The following is an 18,278-nucleotide window of genomic DNA, read 5'->3' as shown; positions in this document are numbered from 1 at the left end:
GCCCCATGTCCCTTAGTGCGTGTCCTGGGAACACCGAGTTCTCCAGAGACCTCTCTGTGCTGCTAGCTGTCCATTGCTGTTCTCTCGGAGCCAGGCTGCCACCCGGGCTCAGGCCCCGAACTGTCCCTCCTCCGGGGCCCGTGGAACCGGTGCTCCTCGGATCTGGCTGTGTCTCTCCCTTGCCTCGTCGGCTCCAGAACAGTGCTGTTGCTTCCTCCAAGGTTCCAACTCTCCTCTTCCTCTAAGCAGTCCCTCCGTCTTGGGCAGGATTAGATGAAGTGAGTATCCCATGGCGCCCTGGCTCAGCCATGCAAGGATTGTATTCTGAGCCAAGTCCAGGAGGCCCCAGAGCCCACTCACTGTGCTGCCCAGAGCTGGCCCTGCTCTTTGACAAGGCAGACTTTTCCATTGCATCATTCCTGACATGTTTCCCATCCCACGGATTCTCTGGGTGACTCCTTTACCTTATAGCACTGACATTTCCAGCTTTTCACTCATTCTCTATGCATCTGTGCTTTCACTTACTCATGCCTTCCGTGAACATCCCCTGACCATCTCTTTATCAGGCCCTGAGCCTGGAGATACAGAAAGCCATGAAACTCAGTTTCTTTTCTTGGACCCTAGCAATTAAGCATGAAGTTAAATAATACATGCTTGATAGAAGTATGCTAGGGTGCAGTACTTTCCTTCAGGGAAAGGGATGATTAATTTTCCTTAGCAAGGGGAAGTCAAGGAAAGTTCCATAGAGAAAGAGGCATTTGGGGTAGGTCTTGGAGGAGAAGTAGGAGTTTGAAGGTCATAGTGGTGGAGGAAGGGCATTTCAAGCAAAAGGAATCTGCATGTGCAAAGTTAGAGTTTAGGGTGGGTGTGGTGACCAGCGGAGAGCACAGGGCTTGTGAAGGTTGGTCAACAGATGGGTGCCATGCTGGTGTGTGGAGTTGAGGGGTACTGGGGGATCTCACAAACTGGACTTTGACTGCTAGGCAGTGGGGAGCATGGCAGGTACTTTGGGGCATGCTTGGTTGCTGAGCTTTGGTCTGCAGAGTGGGTTGGAGAAAGAAATGCTGTGAGGCAGGGAGACAAGTAGGCTGATAAGAGATGTGAGCAAGTGTAGGGAGTGGCATTTGGAGGCAGGGTGAGGGGCATCCGGGAAGGGAGGTCTGGGCTTGGGGTGCAGAGAGAGCCACAGGAGGTTCCTGGGTGCTCGGCTGCTTTCGAGGTTCTCTCAGTCTCCCAGGACTTGTCACTGTCCTGATTTAACTTCCACAGTGTAGGCTTTGTGCGAATCTGGCCTGGGAGCCTGGCGTTCCATTGGCGGAGCAGTAAAAATCATTAACGAGGAGCTGGAGAGCTATAAATAAGCCAGCACGATCCCACCCAGTGTTCCCTGTGTTTCCAATCTGCGGGAGCAGGGAATCAGTTTTGATTCATTAATTGGCATAAGGATGAGGCCCCAGAGATCGGCATGGTGTTGCCAGCTCTACCCCACCCTCCTGGTTGTCTCTGTGCATCTTGCCTGCCCCAGCTGCCCACCTGCCTCAGGCTACGGTCCAAAATCCAGTGGGACCATTTGGGCATGCTGCTGTTGGGCCCCTCGCCTGGGCTGACCGTGAGGCCAGAGGGGTGTGGGATCTCCTACCCTGGGGGTGCTCCGGGGCCTCAGGCCCAGCCAACTTTTCTCCCACTGTCGTCTTGGCACCTTCTGAGCTTTTGGTGAATTAAGAAACTCCCCTTCTCCAAATTTTGGAACATGGCTACCCTTTTGGGAGGACATGAGTATCTGGGGACCTTGGTAGGTTTGAAAACTCTGTGTCACCAATGAAATATGGACCCCCATAGTGCTTCTCTTGTGGAGTTGTTAGGAGTATTAAATAGTTTGTTGCTCTGCTGTGCTGTGCCGGGCGCTGGGCCAGGGGCTCGGAGGGTAAGCGGTATGCAGGCTCTTTTGCTCATGGGCTCATGGTTCAGAGAAAGATGACTGGCGGCGGCTACTCAAAATAGTCCACAACTGCAAATGTTGGTGGGTGGTGTGCAGGCCAAGTACAGCAAGGGAAAATAAGGGTTGTGGAAAGTTCTCTTTGGGGAGTGACGGTTACCCACAAAAGCACAGAATGAGAGAGCTAGCAGGAGGAGCACTGTAAGCAGAGGGAGTTTGTAGAGACCCAGAAGCGGGAGAAGCAGTGTCTGAGTTACAGCACGACAGCCGCCTGCCTGGGACACAGGGCACGGGTGTGGGTTATGCAGGGCCTTGCAGGGCCTGTTTGGGGATGTTGATTTTATTTTAAGGCCAGTGGGAAGCTAATGTGGGTATTAATCAGGGACAATACAGTCTGCTTGGTGTTTCATGAAGGCCATTCCACTGGCATAGATGGTGTGTAGATCCCAGGGGGAGGTTGGATGCATGTGGGTCCAGTAGGGATGTCATAGTGGTTTGGACCAAGGTGGTGGAAGAAAGTTGACAGACCCAAGCATATTTTGGGGATAAAACATCCAGGACTTGATGATGGCTTGGATGCAGAGGGTCAGGGAGAGAGAAGGGTCAAGAACAAGTGGTGGAGAGGGGTGCCTCTTTTGAAGAGATTGGTGACCAGGAGGGACAAGGTCACACCCCAGGGACCTCAGTGTTGATACACCAAGTTTGAGTTGCCAGTGAACTCAGCAAGGGAGCCTCCCCTGGCTGGGGGTTGGCAGCCCAGGAGAGGGCTGTGGGCTGGAGCCACAGCTATGGAACCATCCACGTGGCTGAGGTTTAACTTGTAAAGGGACAGATCAAATACAAGGAAGGTTGATGATTTCGTAGAGGAGCGCGTGACTGATGGGTGAGTGATGGGTCTGGTCTGGGAGAAGGCAAGAGGTGGGAGCACCCAGAGCTCCTGGGCAGGGCCCGGCCTCTGACGGGAGAGGCTGTCTTCTTCAGCTTCTAACACAAATGCAGACAGATGTGAAAATGTGGTGGCAAGAAGTGGAGTGAGTTCCTTTTGATTGCGGCTTCCATTTATCCATGAAGAATGAAGCAAGGTCATCAGCTGAACTTGGGGGAGAAGTTGGGGAGGTCTGAGAGTGGGCAGAGAAGGTGGTGGAGAGGGTGTAAGGTGAATGGCAGGGTGAGGTAGGTGACACAGCTTTGCAAGGGTCACCACGTTGTCGGGCACGTGGGTCTTTCTGACTCTCCACTGTTTGCTCACAGACATGGGGAAGGGGGCTGACCCCGGGTTGGGATTTCACCAGCTGTGCCACGTAAGGAGAGAGAGGGGAGTGAGGTTGTCTGCAATGGAGTGGCTGTAGTGACAGATGGACAGACCCTGAACTGAGCAAGGAGATGGGAGTGAAGGCAGGAGGAAGCCACTGGGAGTGTTATTTAAGCAGGTCTGTAGGACAGGATGCGCAAGAGGGAGGAGGGTAAAGACCCTGGTGACTCTCCTCTTTGGGGGGGTGCCCTTTGATGGTAAGTGGCTAGGGAGGGTCGATGTACTATAGGGACCAGAGCTCTAGCACCTGCCTTTGTCTGGTACTGTCACCCATTTCCCCCCACCATTTGATGGTATTGTTTACCTTTTAAGTGTCTTAATAAAACATGAAAAAAAAATTTATTCTTCATAGATCAATAATTTACTATGAGTTATGACAATACTAAATTTGGTCAATTATTCATTGACTATAAAGTATTTATAAATGCTACCTTAATTTAAAGCATTAGCCATTAGAATTCAAATATTAATAAAGCAGTGCCAGCTTAAAGGAGGAAAGGAAGGGCACCAATAATGAGGGTGGCTCAGGGGAGGGTGAGTGCTCATGGCTGTTAAGATGATTACGATAACGAGCTGTCACTGGGAGCCCCACTTACGGGGCAGGCAGAGGTGCTAGAGCTCCTGGGGCTGGCCTGCTGGACCCCCACCCGAGAGAGAGACCGTTCCTTCTGTAGGGTAGGGCGAAGCCCTGGGCTGCCCAGAGCCTGGCTCTCCCATCTGCTGCCTGCTGAGATGAGCAGAGCCTTGGCAGGCTTCCCCGGGCACCTCTGCTCCTACCCAGGTGGAGTGCCCTCTCTCTTGCCTTGTCCATCTGGAAGAGTCTCGTGATTCTTGAAGGGGCTAGCCAGAGGCCAGTTGGCACGTGAGGTTGAGAGGCCCACGTGGGTGGATCTCACTTACGCCGGGCCACATCTGGTCTTTCGGGAGGAGCAGTGTGGATATGCCAGGGGCACCTGGTGGAGGGGAGGCCTGGGACAGCTGTGGCCATCATTTCTGAGTGGTGGCACCACAAATTGTCTCTTCTAGCCCAAGGCTTCTGGGGTATTGCTTCTCCCAACCAATTTTAGCCTGAGAATTTTCCAGGAATCCTGATGGGGATGGAGAAGACTGGACATGAAACGGGGTAGTACCTGGAGTGACCTCAATATCTGGGGATACTTCTCTTCTCAACAGTGTCCACCTGCAGGCACCGAATGACTTGATACGGCACGGATTTGCTGTCAGCAGAGAGAGAGGCCTTGTGCCTGCCGGCCAGCTCCTCCCCTGGGGCCTGCCCTGAGTGTGGAGCTGTCCTAGGCATTTCTGTCCAGGGAAGTGCTGGCTAGCATTAGCCACAGAATCCTGGGCTCTGTCCCCTGCTGGCCACTGTCTCTTCTGGGACTGGGTCTAGAGGCTCCTGGTGGTCTGCTTCTGATGATCTCTTTGCTCTGTGCTCTCTGGCTAGGTGGCCCTGGCTGACCGGCCAGCCCTCTCTGTGCTGCAGTGTTCTCCCCAGGAGATCAGAAAGCTCACACGGGGTGAGAGTTCTAGAGATCCTGTCTGTCCTGTGATGTAGCTGGTGCTGTGCCTGCCACGACTTACCCTCAGAGTCCTATGTCTGGAGAAGCCTGGATCAGCAGGATGCTGGCATCTCAGGGGACACTGGCAGGAACTTGATTGTGAGGCTGTCCCAGAATGCTGGCAGAGCCCATGGGTCCTCTTCATTTGGGCCCAAGCTTGAGCTCTGAGCACCCTCTTTCTCCCGATTCCTGGGATGCTGTTGGGCAGTGCATAGATCTTTGTAGAGACCCTCTGCTCTCCTAGGCCACCAGGCTTGGGGAGGGGGCTCGAAGCTGATCATCACATTCAACTCTGCTTCTTGCTTTCCCAGCTGATGAGCCACTCTCAGGGTGTCCTTATCAAGCCATCAAGCATGCATTGTTGCAATCAAGAGAGAGATCAGCTTTATGACCACATGATATTGGAGGCAAAGAATTATAACAAAGGCTCTTATCTTGTAGTGAGCTGCAGAAACACGTCTAAGCAGGAGAGGTAATAACAGTGGTGACTTCTGCATCCCTACTGCGTGCCAGGCGGTGTGAATGGCTCTTCACATACCAAGACCTTTCACGGAATGAGCACAACACCCCTGTGAAGTGGGCGCGATCATTGTTACATGACAGAAAACACAGAGGCCCAGAGAGGGCCGGCACTTTGCCCAAGGTCCCACAGCATGTTTGTGGCAGGGCCCAGACTCAGACTCAGGCCAGGGGACCCTGTCACTGGGGTTCAGCATCTCTCTCTGCACTGGGGGTATGTCCTGTCCCGGAATGAGCACACAACCTTGATTAAGCTAATAGCTGATTTGGCTTTGATCTGATGTATTTTGATCATATTATTTTTATGTTAGGAGCCTCTAAATAACCATCATTTCAACAGTGCCCCAATTAGCAGGCCATTCACAACGGATTGGAAATTGACTTGCATCGGGCCTCTCCATTAGTGCCTGGGAGAAGCTTCCAGCCTTAATTATCCACCCAGTTTCCGAGGCTGGCGGCTTGAGGAGTTTGCATGATGCTGCAGGTGGCTGTACGAGAGGTGGGGCAGTGGTGCCCACCTCTACGGCGAGGGCTGTCAGCAGCAGGAGTGAGGGCGCTCTCTGTCTTAACTACTGTTTCTTGGGATCCTGGGCAAGACTTGGGTGGGGACGTTGATGGGGGAGATGGGGATGCCCAAGAAGAGTGGCAGGAAACTGACTTCTGTTTAACCTCTTTCCTGTACACAGCAAGGGTTGGCACTTGCTGTCCATGTCCTAAGTCCATGTTCCCCTAGCTCTGCTGGGTAGAGATTCTTATCCTCATTTAGAAAATGGAGGCTCACAAAGGACCCATGGGCTCCGTCAGCATTCTGGGACAGTCTCACAATCACAATCCTGACAGTGTTCCCTGAAATGCCAGCATCCTGCTGATCCAGGCTTCTCCAGACCTGGGACTCTCAGGGTAGGATGTGCCAGGCACAGCACCGGCCACGTCATAGGACAGACGGGATCACTGGAGCTCTCACCCCATGTGACCAGAGGAGCCCAAACCAGAACCTTGGTTAGTGAGATTCTAGGGCTTCGTCTGCTGCCCTGGTGAGCCCAGGCCCAGCCAAGAAGTTGGTGTCCCTGGCTACCAGCAGGACTGGGGCAAAGTGACCAGTCAGGCAATTGTTCCCTGAGCATGTTCTTGCTGCCTGGCCCCTGTGTCTTTGTCATGCTGCATCCCTCTGTCATGCTGCATCCCTCTGTCATGCTGTTTTCCTTCATCTCAGCTGGTTTAAATCCTCTTTCTCTGAGACCCTGAGGTCACCCTTCTCTGGGTCCCAAGGAGCTTCATCTCTCCTTCCCCACAGGCTGAATCATGGGGTCTGCCTTCTTGGTGGATCCAAGCTTCTCAGAATTGGGGCTGGTGCCCTTTGCTCCCCCAGTGCCCAGTGCAGGGGTTTGCACACAGTAGGGGGCGCTGAGTATATGTATGAAACACACAGAGGGGAAGGAAGCAGTCTGCAGTGATGGTGGGATGCCTGCCCAGATGGGGAAACTGAGGTTCAGAGAGGTTCAGTGACTTCAGAACCGGTGTATATGGAATGGGCACAGGGTTTGCCATCAGAAGTCAGGTGATGACCTGGGAGGGAGTTGGATGGGGTGGGCAGTGGAGGGCCGGGAGTGAGTGATGGCAGCCAGGAGCACTCTTGTGGGTGTCCTGGGCTGGGTGTCTGGACAGCTTTCCATCCTTGTGATGTCCGGTTTATTTTGTATGATTACTTCTTAGAGTTAGAAATTCAGTGTATTGGCATTGAAGAAAGTATGTACCAGAGAATAAAGAGAAGTCAATTCAGCATCACCACACCTTGTTCTTTTCTTGCCTTTTGGTGTTTTCTCCTGCCTTTTCCATAAGCAAGCTTTTTATCTAGTTACAGTTCTGGGGTGTGTATAATTTCGTGCCCTGCTGTTGTCACTTAGCTGCCTCTCAGAAGTGTTTTTTAGATTGGATGGCATTTCAGTTCAGCACTGTCTCTTATTGGTTGTGTGGCCTCACAACTTGTTATCTGGAAAATGGACACAATGACACATACACAAAGTACTCAACACACACACACACACACACACACACACACACACACACACTCAACAGTATTTGGCACAGGGAAAATTCTCAGAAAATAGTCCCTCCTCCTATATAGCTTCACAACTTACCCATTATTGGAAGATTATTTTTCTTTTCTAAAAGAATGATCTGTTCATGACTCGAAATTTTGGCAAAATATGGTAAAGAAGGAAAATCAGTTCAGGCCTCTTGTAAAATGCACTTTTAGCGTTTTGCAATATTTTCTTCTGGTCTTTCATGTGTGTTGAGTTTTATTTAATCAATGTAATAAAAGACATACAATTTTGTATTATTTTAACATAACTTTTTTATGACAAGCACTTTCCCATGTTACCTTAGTATCTTCATCAATAATTTTAAAGGCAACATATGCTTTCAACAAATGGAGTGTTTTTCATAACCACTCATCTATCTGCATCTTTTAGATTGTGAGCAATATTTCAACAGCATGGATAAGTATCCTATGAATGTTTTGGGATCCAGAGCCACTCCCATAATTTTGATAGGTGCCTAAAGGGGAATTATTGACCAGAGGGCATGAAAATGTCCAGGCTTACTGCATTCTTGCACCAGTCTTTGCCGACTGCCATGTGCTGGACACGGTGTGTGTCTAGGGAAGGATGATGAACAGAACAGGCACATCACATGGCTCCCTGGAGTGTGTGGTCCTAGGAGAGACAGAGAATTACACAAGCCATGCATCATGCCCTGATAGGGGAAGTGTGGGTGTAGGGGGAGCTCAAGACAGGGGGTTGCTGGCCAGTCTGGGGATATAGAGTCTGAGTCTTGAGTATTCACTCAAGTTGAAAGTTGCAAGAGGGAACAGAAAATGTGGAGGGTTCCAGGGGCTCAAACGGGGCTGGTTGGCCTGGGCATAGTGGGCAGGGGCATGTGAAGAGCAGGAAGCTACAGGCATTGGGAAGCCTACAAGACTCTGTCCCCAAAGCTCTTGGGAGCCACTGAAGGCCTTAAACAGGAGCATGATGCAATTGGGTTTTTGTTTGGGAGAGAACTGCCATGTGAAGCTTGCATGGGAGTTGGTCAGAGCATTTGGATGGCTGTGTGACTCCAAGAGACATCAGAGGGTCTCATTTCACCATCCCTGCACCTGCCCCTGCATTATGTATGGGGGTTGAGGGTCCAGCAGGGAGCACTGTGGGCATTTGAGTCACTGTCCTGCTGATGCTCGTGAATGTGCCCAGTGAGCGCCCTTGCGTGGGGAGCAGCCGGCCTTTGGGGTTTGGAGGTATGGAGGGCCTCCCTCCTCCCTCACCTTCCCAGGCCCCCACTGCCTTCTCCTTGGGGTTGTTTCCTCTGCTCCTGGTCTCCTCTCAGCCTTGTCTGAGACGTTTACATAAACCCAAAGGCTCTCAACCGAAAGAACCGCATTGTCAAAGTTGCTCAAAAGTCTGCTGTCTGCGGCAGATGGCCTGCTGACATTCCCAGGCTGTGTTTTGAAGCTGCATCTGCTCTCCCACATCCCTCCATCACATAAGCATTATTAATAAATGTTTGCTTCAAAACCAGAGCAGTGGGTTGCAGTGTTGGGTGGTGCATGTTTCTATTAATTGGTCTGATGTCCCCCAAAGACGTAAGTCTGTGGCTAAAAGGGCACCCCTCACGGATACTGGATGACTTCAAAAGATGGGCTGCGAGGGCCTCAGCCCAAGAACAGGCTGCTGGCGGCTCCCTCCCTCCCTCTCCTCCTCCACCTAGGTGCCGTGCATCTTCCTTTGTTATTATCAACTGGCTTTTGAATAATCTTGGGCTTCTGGAACTGACTGCTTCATCTGGGGTTTGACCCAGTATTTTATGATATAAATTAGGTGGACTTGGCCAGAAGACCTAGGAGTGCTGTCTTTTTTTTTTTTTTTTTTTTTTTTTTTGCCTGAAACCTGAGTCCTCTGGGGTAAGTGTCTCCCTGACTTTCTGATGTAATCTATTCCCTTCAGCCTCAATCAGTTGGGTCTAGCCAACAATCATAGCGCACACGGTATATTCATGGCTTGTGTCTTGGCCTTGGAGGCACACAGATCCACAAAATGAGTTCTTGGCTCTTAAAAGGCTCACATCCCAGGTGGGAAACAGGATGGCTAATTTAGCAACCCTGATGGGTGTCTCAAGCAGATGTGGGTTGGATTCTCGTCCTACCGTCCCTCTTTGAGTAACCTTTGAGCAAATGATTTTGCCTCACCCAGCCTCCATTTCCTCATCTGCTGAATGGGTGTAGGAATATCTGGGTGGCAGGATCCCTGAAAGCATCAGTGGGACTCTGCATTTGAGAGCTCCTGGCCTGGCTCCAGGTAGTTCTGTCTCTGGAGGCAGGCAGCATTTCTTGGGGCCCCGGGCATGAGCTGCTAGGCATGGGCCATGTAGATCGAAGCCAGTGCAGCATTGTCCCCATGCTGACCCCTCCCTCTCTCTTCCCTCTCTTTCTAGCCTGTGACCTCATGACCCAGGGGATTTTGGCCTTGGTCACGTCCACTGGCTGTGCGTCTGCCAACGCCCTGCAGTCACTCACAGATGCGATGCATATCCCACACCTCTTTGTCCAGCGCAACCCAGGGGGGTCTCCGCGCACTGCCTGCCACCTGAACCCCAGCCCTGACGGTGAGGCCTACACGCTGGCCTCCAGACCGCCCGTGCGCCTCAATGACGTCATGCTCAGGCTGGTGACAGAGCTGCGCTGGCAGAAGTTTGTCATGTTCTACGACAGCGAGTATGGTGAGTTGGGGGCAGGGGTTACTCTGTGGCTCCTGGGAGGCATGTTGGGCATTGGGAGACCCGTGAGCCAGGCCATTGGCTGGTGGCTGAGTGCTTCAGAGTGGGCTGGGTGCACATGGTGGTTGGGGGTCTGAGCCGTATGGGTCTCGGGGTGCTAGGGCCTAACCTTGAGCTTTGCCAGTGGGGGAAGAGCTGCAAAAACAGATCTGTAGACAAGCACGAATGTTGCCTAGCAACGACACCTTATCATGACAGCTGAAGTTTGAATCATCTTAGAGTTTTCAATAAAATATTAATAAACTGCTGGCAGGGATCCGAAGGGCTGCATGTAGGTAGAGGCAGAGGCCGGCCAGCACGGTCCTCCCAGAAGACTCCTCTTCAAAGACTGTCCTTCACGCTGGACGGTCACCTGGCCCTCCCAGCCCCTTGCCTCCCTCTACCATGGTCTGCCCTGAGTTTCAGAGTCTGCCCTGAGTTCAGAGTTTCAGAGTCACTGCCCTGTGACTCTGAAACCTATGCCATCACCTATGCCTCCCCTGGGCCTAGGTCAGGGGAGGGGCACCCTAAGGGTCATGGGGCCAGGTAAGGTCATGTGGATGTTGCTAAATGTGGCTTTTTTGAAGACCTCCCATATGAAAAAGAAATCATACTTTGTTAAAAATGCACAAAAATGGGCTTTGGAGAAATAGTTTTAGGTTTTCTTATGGCTGCTCTGTGAAAACAGGCCAGTCCTACTCCCAAGATGAAACAGTTTCCGCATTATGTGTTTTTTTTAAAAAAGACTTAATTTTGAGATAACTGAGATTCACATGCAATTATGAGAAATAATACGGAGAGATCCCATGCACCCTTCACCCAGGTTCCCCATGGGCAACACATTGCATAACTCATATCATATCATAAGCAGCATTTGACATTGATGCAATCCAGAGACCTTTTTCATCCTTCTCCAGTTTATAGGCACTTGGGTGTCTGTATTCACTTCTGTGCAATTTTATCACCACTAGGTGACCACTAGGGTCAGGACATAGAGTAGTTCCCTCACAGGGATCCCTGTGTCACCCTTTTATAGCTGCTGCCACTCACATTACATGTCTTTAAAGGGTCTGGAGACTGGTAAGGGTCAGCAGTCCCATCGCTGGGGCCAGGTTGGAATGAATGGGCCCTCGAAAGTCCTGATTTGTCTCTTGGTGAAATAATTCCTTTGCCAAGAATGTAACTAAGAAGAGAAACCAGCATATGTTTGCATTTGCCTAAATACTCTGCTTCTCTAAGACTGGAATGTTGTCCCCAGCTCTTGAGCAAATATGCTGTTTAGAGTCTTCCAGGAGGAATTAGAAGAGCAAACAGTCACTGTGCTGAAGTGAAATGAGGTGGTGATGGAGACAAGGGTGACTCAAGGCTTCAAGCACTTGAACTAGACTGTGTCCAAGGCCTGACCTCTCCCTCCCACCTGCAGTCAATCTCTGGCCCTGGGTGGTGGTGGTGGAGGGCATTGGAGGTCATGGCATAGCCCCCCGGAGCCCACAGGGTGTCTCTCAGAGGCTCAGCCTTCCCTGAGAATGCTTCATACTGATGTTTCAACCCAGGCATCCAGTTTGCTCTGAGGCTGGGCTGTTGGGAGGTGTGGACACCGCCAGGGCTGGAGGATGCTGTGGGGTAGGGTCTGCAAGCCCCCTAGCCCCCCTTATTCCAACATCTTTGTTCCCTTTGTGCTGTAGCCTACAGGAACTTTTCAAGCCTTGGTTTTCCCCAAGGCCTGGGAGGTGGGAACTTCCAAAGAAAGGGACCCTGATCCCTACCTGTCTGAAGGCTCCTCTCTTTCCTATGGAGCTGGCTCCTTGGTTACATGTGTGAGGTACACATCTCACTCTCTTGGCCTGCTATTAGCTTGTCCTGACAAACTATTGAGGGTTAATTGTTGATGGACACTGACTCTCACACCAGGCTGTAAGCTCCGGGGGAGCAGGCCAGGTGCTATTCACTACTGTGTCCCTGCTGCTTAGTACCATGCCTGGCACAGAGTTGGCCCCAAGAAATTATCAGTGTGTGAATGAAGCATCTAATTTATGAGGACATGGATATTTCAAGCAATTTTCACAGAAGACAAAGGAAAAAATGGGGAGAAAGACAAGGCGCCAGGTAGTCTGACCTCTGAAGTGGGGAGGTGGGCTAGGATGTTTCATTCTGCAAACACACTTCCCTGCCCCTCACCTCTCCCCTCCTACCCAACACCTCCAATCAAGCCTAAAGAGGTGCCTCTTTTCCTGACTTGGATACTTTTGCTACCTTTGGTGAGGTTTGAAGTTAGTTTTCAACCAGACTGGCCTTTGTCAGTGATTCCATGAAGACAGGGTAAACCAATAGCTTTCCTCTAATAGACCAGCAACTGGTTGAGCCTTGAATGCTGTATTGGGAAGGATTCAGAAGGATTCTGAGGCTGTACGTGGGCTCACCATAGAAAATGCCATGACTGCTCCATGAGGTTTGCATGGTGCAGGGGAGGGACTGGCGGCAACCTGCTATGTTTGCTGATTCTGATCTGGATGGTGGGGGTGAATGCGATGTCTCAGTGAGGCCATACATTTGATTGTCGCTGTCCTGGGTGCTGATCTGTTTGGCTTTAGGCTTTCTGGAGACCAAAGCTCTTTCACTGGATTCTGTGCAACACCTCCTACCTTTGTGGACCTTGGACGTTGGTCCGCTGATTTGACAGCCTCTTAGGCCAGGTTTCTGCTCCAAAATATTCTCTGTAAACTGTAACCACTTTGACTTCCACTGCTTGTCCTGGCTGTGCTGCTCATACAACAGTCTAGTCTCTGGCCTGTTTTCCAACCCATGTGCTGTTTGATGCGGTATCTCCAGCCCATGAGTGCGGGTTGTGAGTGCTTTCTCAGCATGGCTGGCATTGGCCTGTCTGAGAGTATTAGGTGGGCTTACACTGCTGATATGCCCAAGACAAATGGTGCCTCCAGAGCTCTTTAGGTCCCCTCCTCCACCCCACCACTGCAGCACTAGCTGCAGATGAGCCCAATTAAAAAGCACATTGAGTGTAAAGACTGTTTTATTCCTTCCAAAGTCAAACAGAAGTGGTTTGGGGATATGGCAACTTTTTTTTTTAAATGCTGATCTGCAAGTATCTTTATGTATATTAAATGTATATTACATATATATATTTATGCCATTCAATAACTCTCTGAGGTGGGATTATTGTTGTGTTTTACAGATAAAGAACATGACACCCAGAGAGGTTCTTTTTGACCTTAATGCCCACGCCCTTAGCCAAGGCACCATCCTATTTATGTAATCTGGGGTTTGCTAGGCTCCAGCTTCCTTTTCGTGTCCCCAGCCGGGCAAGTTGATGCCAAGAAGGAAGGAAGAGTGATTTGGAATGGACTTGGCATTCCTAGGCTGGTGTGCTCAGGGCTTTAGTGAATGTCACACAGAAGCTCCCCCTGTTGCTTAAGGAGGCCTGATGCTTCCTCATTTGCCCCCTGGCCTCCCTTTAAGCCCAGGAATAACCTGCTCTGGGTGGAACCTTAGGACTGGGCATTTGAGTCAGGAGATGAGGGTCAAAGAAGCAAAATCACTGGGCCCTGAGACAGAACTTGGCAGAGGGGCGAGAAGAGGAGTGTGCATGTATATAGTTTACAAAATGTAAGATGTGCCATTTGGTAAAATTCCATTGAAAATACTTGTATGCTTGTTGTGACAGCGAAAGGAAAAATAGAAGAGAAGCTGACATTTGGGAGAGAAAATCTGTAACATTAAAATACCAAAAGTTTGGATCGAACAGAACAGAGAACTTTCTGATGTGCCACTTCAGATTCTGGGATATTCATTTGTGTGTGTGGGGAGGTGGGTGCTAGAAGCTGTAGCCACAATTTCCCCCTCAGGAATACATTTGGATGAGGGTGGTAGTTACGATGGAATCTTGGATGTCTTGACTCATTCATTCAACAAATATTCACCATGTCCCCACCACGGACAATGATTTTGCTAAGAACTCTTCACAGATAAAGAAACAGAGGAAGTTGGCTAAAGCTACACAGGGCTGGGATGTGAAGTCGGGACACCAGAGCTCTTTTCTCTATAGTGTCTCCAGTGTGCAGCAGCTTGCTCTTGGCCCCTGGACCAGCCTGCAGGCTGCGGGTGGGTCAGGATCTGCCTGAGTGCCCACTGTCTATTTGTGCTCTTATGTATTTATGTATATATATACATACATAAAGGTTATTTATTTATTTTGAGAGAGAGAGAGAGAGCGAGCGAGTGAGCACGTGCAAGTATGATCCGGGAAGGGGCAGAGAAAGAGAGAGGAAAGAGATTCTCAAGCAGGTTCTGTGCTGTCAGCTCAGAGCCCAACACGGGGCTTGATCTCACAGACTACGATATCATGAACTGAGCCGAAATCAAGAGTCAGACACTCAACCGACTGAGCCGCCCAGGCACCCCTTGTGGTAGTTTTTAAATTATTAAAAACAACTAAAAGTCATACATGGTAACAATGTATATGCCAAGTAACAAGAATGATAATAAATAAACTCCCATGAATCCATACCAGTTTAAAAAATGTAAAGGAACCATGTGCGTCCCTTTCCTATCATGTCCTCCTTTACTGAGGGGACATAACCACTAACCTGATAGTGTGCTAGCCAGTTCCCTGCTTTTCTTGATAGTTTATCATACAGGTATGGATCCTGAAATACATATTGCTTAGGTTTGGCCTGTTTGTGAACTTTAAATATATGGAATAGCACTTCTATACACTTTTGTGACTGCCTTTTTCACTCAAAATTAGGTTTTTGAGAGCCATTCATCTGATTCAGGTGTATTCAGTCATTTTCTATGGTTGCATAGTATCATCTGATTTATTATCCATTTTATTGTTATGGGCATTTGAGTTATTTCCAGGTTTTTGCTATTACATATAATGCTAATTAGAACATTCTTGTACTTTTGATGTTTGTGCAAGAGGCTTTTTTTTTTACTTATTCACATTTTAATTTATTTCTTAAAGTTTAAAGTTTTAAATATTCTCAATATTTCTTTTTTTAAAGTTTTTATTTTAATCAGCCAGTGCTCATCACAACAAATGCACTGCTTAATCCCCATCACCTATTTAACCCATCTGTCTACCCACCTCCCCTCTGATAACCCATCAGTTCATTCTGTACAGTTAAGAGTCTATTTCTTGGTTTGTCTCTCTCTTTTTTCCTCCGTTTGCTCATTTGTTTTGTTTATCAAATTCCACATAAGAGTGAAATCGTGTGGTATTTGTCTTTCTCTGACTTACTTGTTTCACTTAGCATAATACTCTGTAACTCCTTCTATGTCATTGCAAATGGCAAGATTTCATTCTTTTTTATGGCTGAGTAGTATTCCATTGTATAATATAGCAGATTTTCTTTATCCATTTATCAGTCAGTGGACACTTGGGCTGCTTCCATATCTAGGCTATTGTAATTAATGCTGCTTTAACATTGGGGTTCTTGTATCCCTCTGAATTAGTGTTTTTGTATTCTTTGGGTAAATACTCAGTAGTGTGATTATAGCATCGTAGGGTAGTTTCATTTTTAACTTTTTGAGGAACCTCCATACTGTTTTCTAGAGTGGCTGCACTAGTTTGTGAAAGAGTTTTTTGAGAGTCCATCCTGAGGAGCAGAATTGCTGGAGTATTTTATCCAGGCATGTTTCAATTTATTAGGTTATTTCACATTGTTTTGCAAAGCATCTCCACCTGTTTACACTGCTGTCTGCAAAGTTCCAGAATTCTCAAAGCTCCCCAACCTCACCGACACCTGGTATTCTTTTTACTTTTAAGATTTTCATGTGACATGGTATCTTAGTATGCTTTAAATTTACATTTTCTTGATAACAGATGAAATTGAGCATTTTTTCCTATCTTTATGAACTATTTTTGTTTTCTATGAAATGCCTGTTTACCATTTAAAATTTTTGCCCATTTCAAAACATTGAGACTTTTCTTTTTTAAGTATGGGAGATAACTTCTGTCAGTTAGTTGTCTTAATGCACAGAAGTTCTATATTATATTGTTGTTAGATTTATTCACCTTTTATACAGTTAGCTCTTTTTCTTCTCATTTAAGGAGTCCTTCCCTGCCCAAATGTCATATTCTCCTTTCAAAAACTCACTCTCTGCACTGAGGACAGATGTTGCCCTCCTGGCTGGGTACCCACAGTTAGGTCCCAGCATAAGACACATGTGGCTCCTGATGCTAGACTGCCTCTTTCCCTGAAGCCATGGCTTGAAATTCCTCCATGACTCTGCCATGGCCCAGGGCCAATCTTGTTCTTGGTGGTGATTGCACAGCCTGTGGCAAGGTGGTTAAGGAGAGCTTCCTGCAGGAGGTGACATGTAAGCAATGACTTAAGGACTGTTAGGAGTTGGGTAAACAAAGGGCTTGGGAGCAAAAGGGAGGAGAGTAGGAAGAGTGTCCCAGGAAGAGGGAAGAGCACACTGGAAGGCCTGGAAGCAGTGAAGAAGAGACAGATCATATGCCTGGATTGTGGTTAGTGGCCAGGGGTGAGGCTGGACTATAGTCCAGGCAGGCCTTAGAGGCTCACAGTGAGCTTAGGACCCCCAGAAATCCCTGGGAGCTGTACCTTGCTACCTCGGGTGGTGCCGTTGGGCCTATTTTTCATGCCCATTCAGAGGCCTGAGGGCAGATAGAGGACATGGGGGTCTTCATCTCTGGATGGCCCCAGTCCTTCAGCTCTTGTGTCCAGACTCACTGGCTGCTCATGAAAGAGAAGGAAGTAACGCATAGAGAGGGACTGTGATTAGACTGAGGACAAGCCCCAGGCCTGGAGTCCAAGCTGCAGGCAGGACCTGAATGCCCCAGCTGACTTAGGTGTCAGTGAGTAACAGCTCCTGTCTCTCCAGCCCTCGCTCTGCGCCAAGCACGATGCAGGCACTTTAACAGCGCCAGCTTACATCATTTCATGGCAACACTTCCAGGTGGGTTCGCACCATTCCTGTTTTACAGGGAAACTGAGGCTCAGAGAAGTAAAGAGGCTCACTCTAGGTCATACAGCTGAGGAACAGGGGGCTGGCCACGTCTGATTCCCAAAGCTGGGTATCACGGCTGTGCTCGCCGCCTCTGGGTCCGCATGGCAAACACTGCAGGTAGACTCTCTTCTTAACACAAAGATTTATTGTAGCGTTGTTAGTAACAGCAGAAATTGCCAACAACCTAAATGCTCATCTTCAGCAAATTGGTTAATCTATTAGGAGATATATATATATATATATATATATATATATATATATATATATAGTTGAATACTCGTTCTTTATGTACTGTGAGGCAAGAGTTCGAACACGTGACGCTGTTAGCTGACAATAGCCAAGTGAGAACAAAGGTGTGGAGGCTTGCTCGGTGTAAAAGCAAGCTTGTGTATATGTATTTGAGTACACACACCATCCGTGTGGTGAAATGTTGTTTTAGAGAGAGAAACACAATGACTTGGGACAGGCACGGGAGATCTGCTTTTCACAGCACTTAAAAAAATACCTTTTGAGTTTTGTACCAAGTACAAAAAATGAGTAAACAGAAAAAAAATGTGGCTTGCCACCCCTCCCTCCTTCTTACTGCCCATGGAGACCTTCTTGGAGCTTCAGTTTCCTCACCTCTGGAATGGGATGGGAATTCATAGGCTATGAGAGCAAGCACTCAGCGGAGTTTGTGGCACAAAGCAGGTGGTCTGTGTGATAATAGCAAACTGTGTGTGGGAACCGGGAGTGGAGGTACTTGGCGCTCTTCCATCGGAGGACTGGGTGTGGCGACAGGGCCTCTGCAGAGGGTTGCCGTGAGAGGTCCAGCTGTTTGCCCCTCCACTCTGGCTCAGGATTACCTTGAGTGTAGTGGTTAGGGGCATGGGCTCAAGAACAGTCTGGCGGGGTTGAATCCCAGTTCTGCTTCTATAGCTGTGACACTGGGCATAGTCTCTTTGTTTATAAAGTGGGGATAAAATAACGATCCCTGTTTATAGGGTCAGGGTGGGGATTAATTTAGTTAATACATGCAAAGGGCTCAGACCAGCGCCTGGCACATGCTGAAGTGCTCGGTCAGACTTAGTTACTCAGGAATTGTGGCCAGTGCGGGGCCCCATTGCTGCTTCTTTTCTCTTGGCCTCTGAGCTGGTGAATCTCTGCTGTG

At 49.0% G+C, this 18,278-nt stretch overlaps 1 protein-coding gene across 2 annotated transcripts in view; it reads left to right on the top strand.

The window, feature by feature from the left end:
* Positions 1 to 18,278, top strand: part of GRID1 (glutamate ionotropic receptor delta type subunit 1) — a 691,121-nt gene that overhangs the window by 142,356 nt on the left and 530,487 nt on the right. For both annotated transcript variants that reach the window (XM_047826480.1, XM_047826481.1), the window contains exon 3: positions 9,815 to 10,099. In XM_047826480.1, coding sequence (XP_047682436.1) covers positions 9,815 to 10,099 — 285 coding nt within the window. The remainder of the gene's footprint in view (positions 1 to 9,814; positions 10,100 to 18,278) is intronic.

The sequence above is a fragment of the Prionailurus viverrinus genome, chromosome D2 (genome assembly GCF_022837055.1).
Source record: "Prionailurus viverrinus isolate Anna chromosome D2, UM_Priviv_1.0, whole genome shotgun sequence".
NCBI lineage: Eukaryota > Metazoa > Chordata > Mammalia > Carnivora > Felidae > Prionailurus > Prionailurus viverrinus.
Note: the sequence above shows the minus strand (reverse complement) of the source record. Positions and strands in the feature narration are given on the sequence as shown.